Raw genomic sequence first — 11,220 nt, 5'->3', positions numbered from 1 at the left:
TATATATATAAATAATAATAATAATAATAATAGTAATATTAGAGATAAAATCCAAAATTACAGGTAAAAACTCAATTAAAATCAATTTATTAAAAATTAAAATTAAATTAAGCTTCACAGTATAAAATATATTAATATATAGTATTAGGGAAAAGAACCAAGGTTTATGAACTCATTGATGAACATCCATATATATTTATATATATATATATCTGTATATGTATGTTTGTATATATGCAAAATATACAGCCTCCCATACATTTGTACATATGATGGACTTCTGTGTCCTTTCCATTTACTAAATTCCACTTATAAGGTCAGCTTGAGGGCTATGGTTGAAGACATTTAGTTAGTGCTATGTCATGGAATTGAGTCAGGAATCATGTGGTTACAAAGCAAATTTCTTTGCACCCACTTGAGGCTTGCCCGACAAAGGACAATAAAACTGGTTTAAACATTTAAAAACCTTGTTCCCTCTTGCTTTACCTTACCCCTTTCCTTCCCTTTCCTTATGACATAAACTTTCAGTACTCTACAATCTTGGCAGAAGTCAAACACTGAAGTCTAGATTTTTGCTTTGCTTTTTGTTTTTCAGTTCTTTTTTTATTTCTAATTTTATCATTTACTTTTCAATCTAAATGATAGCCATACATTTAACCTATTTTATTGTGACTAATATATAGTTTTATTTCAGCAAATGTTCCTGTTTCCATATTCAGTGCATAACTTATGTTTATGATTTTCTTCTCAGGACTGTGTTTGTGATTTTGCATTCTGTCATATAGATACAAATATTTTTATACTTGTATATCCCACTGTTTTACACAAACAATAAGGCATAAATGCAAGAATAAAATTTGCTTAGTGGGATGCAAACCTAGTTTTTCAAGAGGATATTCAAAGCATTTTCATTGCCACCACCCAATTTTAAGTGATGTACTTGCACCCCCTGTTCCTGAGCCTATGCAATAAGGCTTATATTTCTGTGTGTTTTTGGTATGTTTTACTTAATATTTCTGCTTTTGTACAATACCCGATTTCTGTTTTGTAAAATTATTCTCTAAAATTGCAAAAAAAAGTGAAAACTAGTTTCTAGGTATAATTGCAAAGAAGGCAGGAGATATTCAATTTTTTCATTCATGCTTCTATACATAAAGTCTTCATTATAGGAATGTATCCTAATCCTGTGTCCAAATTGAGACTGCTGCCTTGGTTATTAATATATTTTTGATGCTTATTTCTCCTCTATAGACGTAGTACATCTCATGGTAGTTTGGCTGGCAGACATCCTAAAGGGTAACACCATTTCAGATAACTTCTTCAGCTTTCAACTTGGCATATATTTCTTGTTGGAGTTTTATATCTATTGGTTCTCAACTTTCATCTGTTTCTATTACATTATTATAATTCTATAACATTTCACCCACTTTTTTTTATATTTGCTTTATTTATATTTTGGTTTAATTTTATAACCCTTATTATCTTTCACAACCTGGAAATTCTGGTGGTGTTTAATTTAGAAGCTTTAAAAAATCATTGTTTAATTGGAAATTAAAATATATTAAATTACTGGAATAAACTACAAACATCTCATTGTCAGTCCCATTATAGTGTGTGCGTGTATGTATATGATATATAAATACACACACATACACTCACGCAAAATATATATCCATAAGCAACATGAAATGAAGTATTATCTACTAAAGTATCACCTTGATATAATGCATTATTTTGCAAATAGAAATATTTAAACTGTAAAGTGCGTAGCCACATCAAAGTGGCAGATGAATAATGTTACTACTATTTTAACCCCAGGCAGATTCTCCGCCAGCTAGTTATCGGTACAACACTTTGCACCCTTTATATACAATATATTGCTAGCAGGAAGAGCGAACCCCTACTACCGTCCAGCAGCTGTCAGGATCCTAGGTACTAGCCAGTTTCGAGCTATTTGGCTCACATCAGCCGTGCGCATCTGCGCAGTGGAGTGATAGCTAAGATCCACTTCTGCCAGTGATATATTGTAAACAAAGTGACCACCAGTCACTGATTTGCAACAAGCAAAATAGCTACTTATAAAATCTCAAGTTATGGAGTAGTACTTCGGTATGGCTACTCACTTTACTGTTTAGTATACATTACATACTCTCTTTGAGATTTTATGACTGTCAGCTGCTGGAGGGTAGTTGGGGTTCGCTCCCACTTCTAGTGATATATTGTATATAAAGGACGCAGAGCTTGCACTGAAGACCAGCTAGTGGAGAATCTGCCTGGGGTTAAACTAGTAGCAACATTCATCTGTCACTTTGATGTGGCTACTCGCTTTACTAAAGTATCACCATGATATAATGCATTATTTTGCAAATAGAAATATTTAAACTGTAATGCGAGTAGCCACATCTTATAACTAAATATTTAAACTGTTTCATCTATCTCCATAAAGAATCAGATGTTTGCATTTTGTCAAAACAGAAATTAATTAAAACATTAGATACAATTGTTTCTTGTTTCATAATTAAAATGATATAAAAACCAAATGGATCTCTGTCAGTTCAATAATTGGTACTCAGTTGTGTGAGCTACTGCGCTGCCTGCTCACTGAACTAGCATATAAGTGGTTGAATATACCACAGATACATGTAAGATAATTTGCATTATAGTTTTGAAAAAATGTTAAAAAGGAACTGCATTCTTCAAAACTGGCACTAAGAATAAGTACAAGCTAAAATTACTACCTGCTTTTATAGCAAGTTAATGCAGCTAGTTTATTCCATCCCCCTTTGACTTTTAGTTCAAGCAATTAAAAAAACTGCATTATTTATTGAATGACCTGCATGCAAATCCCAAGATAGAAAATCATTGGCATCTGAAAAATAATTTTCTATCATGGGAATTGCATGTATTGTATATATATAAATGTGGGTGTATGTGTGCATGTGTATACGCTTTTGGTCATTTCCCAACTTTCATGACCAAAGATAGTTGGATAATATCCCTAGTCTCAGTTGATCACACTTGGGAATCTGGCTGGGAAGTCTAATAATTGCTTCTGATAGGACCAGAGGAGGTACCTAAGAACCCCACACCCCTCCCAGGAATAGTGAGCAGAGCAGAGAAGATGGATGCATGTGTGTGTGTGTGTGTGTGTGTGTGTGTGTGTGTGTGCAGGTGTGTGTGGTTCTGTGGTAGGAAATTTGCACCCCAATAACATGTTTAGTCCCACTGCATGACACCTTAGGCAAGTGTCTTCTATAGACCCACACCAACAAAGCCTTGTTAGTAAATTTGGTAGATGGAAACTGAAAGAATCCTATCATATGTGTGTGTTGTATTTGTCTCCCACCACTGCTTGACAGCCAGTATTGGTTTGTTTACATCTCAGGAACTGAGAGTGCACAATGTTCTTAATGGTCAGTGATGGTCTTCCTCAGTCATGAGTAGTCAGCCACCATATGTATATGTATGTATTGATGGATGTACATATGTATGTATGTATATATAATATATGCATTTATATGTGTGTGTGTGTGTGTGTATGGCACATCAGTTCCTGTTGAAGTCCAATCCATGCCAACATGGAAAATAGATGTTAAACAATCTCTCACACACACACACACACACACACACACACATTCACATTTTTTTTTATTTAATAAGTTTGATTTGGCTCCATGCAACTTTGTTTTTGTGGGCTCATTGAACAAACATAGCATTTAAAATGCATGGAGCCAAATGAAAACTGTTGTTAAATGAATGATATATGCAACTTTTTCCAAATGTGTTGAGTGCCACTTTTTCATTTGTGTGTGTGTGTGTGTTTGTGTGTGTGTGTGTGTGTGTGTTAATGTTAATGTTAATGTATAGTTGTATAACAATAGGATTGCATTTAACTAGAGCAATGTTTCAGAATATAATTTTCGTTTCATTAAGATTTTATGAAATATTTTGTAAGCATTGCTCTTTAGTCTTTGAGTGACAGTAAATTTATTTCTGTGAAACTGTCAGAACTGCTAAGTTAATTAAGCATTGAACTACCTCCATGTATTGCAGATTTTAAATCTGCTGCTAGTGTTTCTTCATTTTAGAGACATAAAGATCTGGGAATATTCCTTTGCTTCAAGCCTATCAGAAAAAAAAAAAAAACCCCCCAAAAAACCTTCAGTGTAGATTTTCTGAGACAGTTGTAGAGATTTTTCATATTCAATTAGAAGCATCATACTTACATAGTACAAAAAAAAAGATTACATTTGATGATTTTAAATTTTCATTTTTTTATAGACATCAGAAGAATTAAGTTTTACTAATTATGACAAAAATATAATTTATGTAAAGCATAAATTAAATTTATTCTATTGTTTATTGTTGTGTGAATAATTTAACAATCTTTGGTGGTGGTCACTTTCCTTTTGTGGGTATTTTTGGTTTTCAGAACTATATCTCTCACTAGACAAATTATTGGTGTACAATAATCAGTTGTTTCTGATTTATTACAGTAATAATGATGATGATGATAAAAAAATTGAAAGTGTTTCTTAATTTTTTTTTACGTGGTTTGTGATTGACAAGAAAAATATCAAACTGGGTGATGGGGTTAAATCCTCCATCTTGAATCTTTATTCCTTTAGACATATTCAACTGTGAATGCAGTTGGGTGATAACATATTTCTAATTAAGTTAATCTTTGGGAAAATCCCTTCAAAGCTAGCTAGCTAATTAAGGGATCTCCCTGAATTGTTAAGAAAATATCTGTACTTGACAAGAAGATAAATATTGATACCTAAAGTTTAAAACAGATTGTTATTTTAACTGATTTTCAATCTCTATAAAATGACATTTGATAAAGGGTTCAATGTCTTTAATTAAGGATCATTTTATATGAAATAAAATATTTTGAATCAATGTAACTCATGGATAAATACCTAGAAGTCATTAATAACACTGTAACATGATTTTTGTCCTTGGGTAGCTTACCCCTAGAAAATATGAGAAATGGCTAATATTGCCCTCAAACTTTGCTTTTTTTTACATTTATTCAAACCTCAAAGAATCCTTCTTAACACATAGCTATGATGCTCCCCCACTACTCCTGCTCATGATCAGAGGGACATATTGTCAACCACTAAGAGACATGCTCAAGTGGTTAAGGTCAAGCAACAAACAAGCAAGTCTATGGTATTGAGCAGATTATTTGTTATAACAATAGTTCTGCTTCAGTAACTCAGCACTGAATCTGTCTGAAATGTTATAGAAAATATGTTTGAAAACATTGATGCCCAGGTCACAAAAGCAAAGTTTGAAGTAAATAGTAGCCATTTCCTTTGATTTCTAGACAGAGACAAATAGGAAATAACTTATTGACCAAAGACAAATTTTAAAGTTTGTTACACATTGATTCATTTACTGGATCAAAGTAAATGAACTGTTCATTGTTAATTAAGTTCATCTAATTCTAGTTTTTCACATCATTTAATACCCTTTATTACTTTTTGGTGAAATTCTTTCCTCTGGTTGTTTCTTTGCATACTGTTTCATTTAGTTAATTCACTAAAGTTCTTTTTCTTACAGGTTTTAAATTTTTAAGCTTTAGCATTCCTTTGAGTCTGTGAAGACAATTTATCTTAAGAAATTTTGTGTATTTCAGCAAAATAACACATTTTACTAAATTTACTAATCTTTGATTAATCACTCATTATCTAACTATGCTATTATATTTTGCAATTATTCATTATTAAATTAATAGTTAGTTCATAACTTCACTAATTTTTTTTATTCATTGGTTTAGTGTCTGTTTAGAAATCTGTCACTTTTTATGAATATACTATCATTAGTAACTAAATTTAATTGTATGCATTTATAAAATGCTTAAATATCAGTTTTTTTTCATGACACTCTGCATTATTGATCAAATTTTTTGTTTGTTTTTATTCCTCTGTGAGTTAATCATTACTTTTGTTCTTTTCTCCAGTTCAAAAGAACCATTTTGGAACCTAGGTAGGGTACCTTTTTATATATTTAAATTGCATGTAGTGTTGGATGATAATTATTGCTATTTATTTTTTTTAATGCAGTAAAAATGGAATTACAAATTGGCTATGGTAGTTCTGAAATCAATCTAGTTCGATTTTATCTGTAATTTCAAGTGTTGAAAGAATCAAAAGAACTGATATTTTATTATCAATTGTATTTGCTGCAAATCTGGGTTAATCTTGTCATAGAAAGTAAGGCTACTTTTATAAATAGAAGCCTTAGAAAAGACATTGGCTTAAGTATTGACGATGGGAAGGAAAATGAAATTAATGAAACTATATTAATATTGTAACAGTAAAACTTCAAATATTTCTCATATTCTGTCAAACACTAAGCTTCAACGAAAGAAGATACTAAGCAGCTGATATTCACCCTTTTAATGCTAATCTATATTGATTATTATATTTGTTAATAAGCAACAATCTTGTCATACCAGTTTTGCAAAGTTAATCTTGTCCAAACTGCCACAAATAAAAGTATAAATTTTAAACAGCTATTGTACATTCATATTTTGATTAATGAAATGAGAAAAAAAAAAAATCATTTTGCAAGGTGTCTTTCTGGTTTCTATACAGAAATGCATTTTCTGTAATATTTTTAATTTTGAAAGGACACAGTACTTTTTAAAAGAAGCAAGTAGTAACGAGTTCAAATTTTTAAGACATTAAGGGTCACTGTTAGTAATGTGTCTAAAGTTAGGCTGTAATTTCAGTTTAGATATTCAGTACTGTAATTTAAAATGATAAAGAATATGTTCCCTTTATAATGTTATAAACAATGTTATTTTTATCTCAACCTCTGCTAATATCTCCCCAATACTGAAAATGCCTTGCTACAGTGAAAACCAAGTGTGCACATGCATTATTATGATTAGTAGCCCCTATTAGAAGGGCAAGGTTGTTAGGTGATGCCTTGTGCTTAAGAAATCAATGTTCCAGAGACATAAGGAAATAACATGTTCAAAGTTCTTTTTTAATTTAAATAACATGAAATTTTAACAACTTATATTCTTATAGCAAACAACTAAGTTCAAAGATAAAAAATCCTGTAAAAGCTACTGTGCAGTATTATAAAATAAATGTGATGAGTAAAGTTTAAGAAATAAAATTACCATATTTGTTGGCATATAACATGCAATTCCAATGCACATTGGGCTTCTTTCAGTTTCCATTTACCAAATCCATTCACAAGGGTTTGGTTGGCCCAGGGCTATAGTAGAAGACACTTGCCCAAGGTGTCATTCAGTGAGACTCATCCCATTGTTAGGAAGCAAGCTTTTTACTACACATATGCATGTGCCTTAACACACAACCATGCTTGCACCTATATATAGGATCATGAAAAATTCAAAGTATAAAAAACTCCCTATAGTGTTTTTGCAATCACTGGAGATTGTATAAAGTTTCACATTCAAGAATGACCAATAGTAGTAATACCATTTGTAATTCTTGAATGCAAAACTTTCAAAAGAGAAAATATTTAAGGGGCGTACATGTGCATGTCTATTCTAAAATATAGCTGACTCAGTATTGAATCAAATATGCATTAAAAAGGTATAGGAAACAATCAGGGAAGTGATGAAAAAACTTTGCCCTACTTGTACTTGAATTTAAATCTCATCTCCTGGTTTGGTAGTTATACTAGAGGCCTTAACTTATAATTACCATTATAGATGTTTCTGTAAACAAACCCTTTATGCATCAAAAATGCATGAATGATTTAGTTTAGCATGAATATACTTCTACTACTACTACATGCATGAAGAGACAGTGTTATGAAAATGTCTGTGGCTTAAGATATTGTGGGATGCTGTGAAAGAACTATTATTAATGCTTTGCATGGTGTGGAAGAGTAAATAATTCATGACGGTGAGAACAGCTGCAAAAAAAGTATTTGTAAAGTTTCAAAGATGCTGGCAGTGAAGAATAATTTGGTTCCCGAGATAGCAGCAAAGATGAAATTCAAAGCTTTAAGAAAGGAATAAAAGTTTAACTACAGATCTTTGGACTGATTCATAGTTTTAAATATACCACTTGGCTAGAGTATTCAAAAATTTTTTTTCTTCTTACATTTATAAAATTTTCTGAAATTTCCCTCTCAAAAGTATAGTGCCTGTTAAATGCAAATGTATGTTATATGCTAGCAAATACTGTTGCATAATTTATCAGTTGTATCAATCATTGCTTTAGAAGTAAGTTGACTAATTAAGGCCACTTTTTAATTAAAAGGTTAATGGAGAGGCATCAGGATTCATTGAGATAACAGAAGCCAAAATTGATGCTTAATTTTATGTCAAAAAAAAAAAAAAAAACCATTAGTTTTTAGTCTTCCTCAGCAGAACTGAGTTCTGGAAGTGCTATATTTTGGCCTCTCCACCTGTTACAGCAATTCCCTCCCTCTATGCACTAATTCTACTGCCCCTACCACCAGCAACTGTATCATCTTCACTACTTCTGCTACTCCATCCCTGTATCATCCTCAACTCATCCTCCTTTCATCCTTATCCATTATAACTCTCATCCTCCTTTCATCCTTATCCATTATGGTAGACTTCCCCCATCACTCATTCACCATTCTCATATCTTACAAACCACCCACCTACTTCTACTTAGCTTGTGCCTTGTGGGTGGGCTGCCTGGGCACCTTATTACTTTTATCTATGCCTTGCAGCTCCTGATAATTTTCTCTTCTTCCCCCATCCCTTTTCTTGTAACAGATGTGAGTAGCCATGCCTCTCCAGGAACATGTTCTGACCCTTCCCTCATAGTCGTCCCTCCATCCCTGGCATGAAGCTTAGCTCCACCTATCTCAGGGCTTGTCCTGTGAACTGCATGGCAAGTTCAATTGTGCAGGTGGCTTGAAAAAAAGCACTTGTACCCTCTGTAAAGCACTTGGTCCCGCCATTAGAAAGGGCACTCAGCTGTAAAAACTTTGCTAAAGCAGATATTGGAGCTCAAAACAGTCCTTGTACATATTGGTTCCTGTTAAACCATCCAACCCATGCCAGCATGGAAAATAGATGTTAAATGATGACAATGATTACTTTTTAATCCCCTTAATGCATGAACATTAATAAAATACTGGGAATCTTTGGTTCCAGCCTTTCAAAATAGTTAGACAAAATTGTTTCCAAATTCATCTTGCTCTTTAGAAATATTCCTTAATATTATGCTAAACATTTGCTATTGTAAATCAGAAAAGTTTTTTTTTAGAGAAATGCTTTTCACCAAGTTATCTAATAATCTCAGGCATAAAAAAACAGCATCCCCACTTAGTAAAGAAAAACAAAACTGCTTTCATTGTTTGTTTTTTTTTCTTGTGATATAACTGAGTGCCCTACATGAAATGAGTTGTCATCATTTTGATAAGTAATGTAAATGCAGAAATGTATTTTTACCTTATCTTACTTATACATTCTGTTTTTGTTTTAATTCATATTTTATCCTTCTTTTCCTGTACAAGTCTGTAACAACAAACATTACCCTATTTCCTACAATTCATCTCAGTACATATCTCTAATCTAAATCTTTCATCTCTATGCTCAATGTATTTAGCCTCACTTAGCATTTTCAGATTCCTTGACTCATTCCCTCCATATCATCATTGTACATATATGATGATAATAGCTGACACAGTTACTTGGTCAAAAAGATGGCTTCAAAATACAATCTTCTACAGGCAATCATACTCTGCTGTAGTAACATTAAGCTGATCAATGCATACTTAGGTGGAATATATGTCAGATGAAAACAATGAGGAAACTCATTATATACGCATGTATACATGCTTGTAAACATAGACAAATACAGGTATATCAAATACCATACAACATAAATTCTGGAGTTATTAAACTTATCTCTGCCTCAAGAAGAAGTATGATAATTGCCATTTGGCAATTAAGACCATCTTCATATGAGGAGGGGAGATAATCACAGGAATCAAGAATTCTCTAAAGCTAACATACCAGTAAGGAAAAGTACATGTTTTTATGTCTGGAGATAAGAGGACAGTTGTCTCAGTAGTCATCATCAGAATGACATCCTATCCTATCTCCAGTAACCAAGATAAACCCTGGGGTCAATTTGTTCGACTAAAGTTGGTGCTCCAGCATGGCTGTAGTCAGATGACTGAAATGAAAGAATATAGATGTAGACTATATATATACACACACACACACACACACACACACACACACACACACACACACACACACACACACACACACACACACACACACACACACATAGATACATGCACATACACTTGTATATGTATAAATGCACACAACATGCACAGCCTCCTTTATATATACATATCCATACATATATACATATATGTATATATACATAGACATGTATTCACACATATATATGTATGTAAGTTGTGAGCCAATGGCCATTCACATGAGTAGTGTCTCATGTAAACATCTTGCTTGTGGGCCAACAAATTGTGCAGCTAACCCAAGCCCATAGTCATGAAAACTCCAGTGGAAAACATACTGTATACTCAAGTTTGTTTTTCTATGAGTGATGTGGTATAGAGTGAGAAGAAAATGTTGTATTGTGCAAAGTTTTAAATTCAATCAACAATAATGTTTGAATGTATTTATCTTGTACAGACCACATGACATAAAGTAAGTAATGACCTCTATCTGAATGTGGAACTAATTGTTCTTCTGTACTAGAATTGCATTGTATTTATGATCCTATATTTTACATATTACATGGCCTTAGTCAAGTGACTGAGACCAATAATAGGGAAGGATGTGCTTGTTGGGTGTGGATTTATCAGAAGTTATAGTGAGGAGATATTTTTTTTTAATGTGAGAATTCATTTTTTGGGAAATCAGTCAGCCATGTAAGTTATTGTGTAAAGCAGATGTGACAAATGTAGGGCATGACATTCTTTGTGAAGAAAACTGTTTTTAGTTGTGTTTTAAGATTCACAAGAGATTTGAAGAGAAATCAGTTACACAGCCTAGTTCAGAGGTTGAATTGGTGTGGGTGTTATTACATTTCTGTTAGAAAATTATAAACATAGTATCTGGGGGAGGTTGAGGTCAGGTCAGGAAAGTCCTGCTACTGTAACTCGGTATTACGTTTCATGGTTGAGTGGTTGGTGAGTAAACTGTTGTCCCCACCACCCACACCATCTTGGCCTACCAGATGAGGAGAGTATTTACTGGACACT

The 11,220-nt window shown here is 32.8% G+C and overlaps 1 protein-coding gene across 1 annotated transcript in view; it reads left to right on the top strand.

Moving 5' to 3' along the window:
• LOC106869890 (echinoderm microtubule-associated protein-like 2) overlaps window positions 1-11,220 on the top strand; it is a 374,285-nt gene that overhangs the window by 156,796 nt on the left and 206,269 nt on the right. The window contains exon 9 of the mRNA XM_052971985.1: window positions 5,969-5,994. Coding sequence (XP_052827945.1) covers window positions 5,969-5,994 — 26 coding nt within the window. The remainder of the gene's footprint in view (window positions 1-5,968; window positions 5,995-11,220) is intronic.

This window comes from Octopus bimaculoides, chromosome 11 (genome assembly GCF_001194135.2).
Source record: "Octopus bimaculoides isolate UCB-OBI-ISO-001 chromosome 11, ASM119413v2, whole genome shotgun sequence".
NCBI classification, from domain to species: Eukaryota; Metazoa; Mollusca; class Cephalopoda; order Octopoda; family Octopodidae; genus Octopus; species Octopus bimaculoides.
The sequence above is the reverse complement of the archived record's forward strand: the minus strand, read 5'-3'. Positions and strand labels throughout refer to the sequence as shown.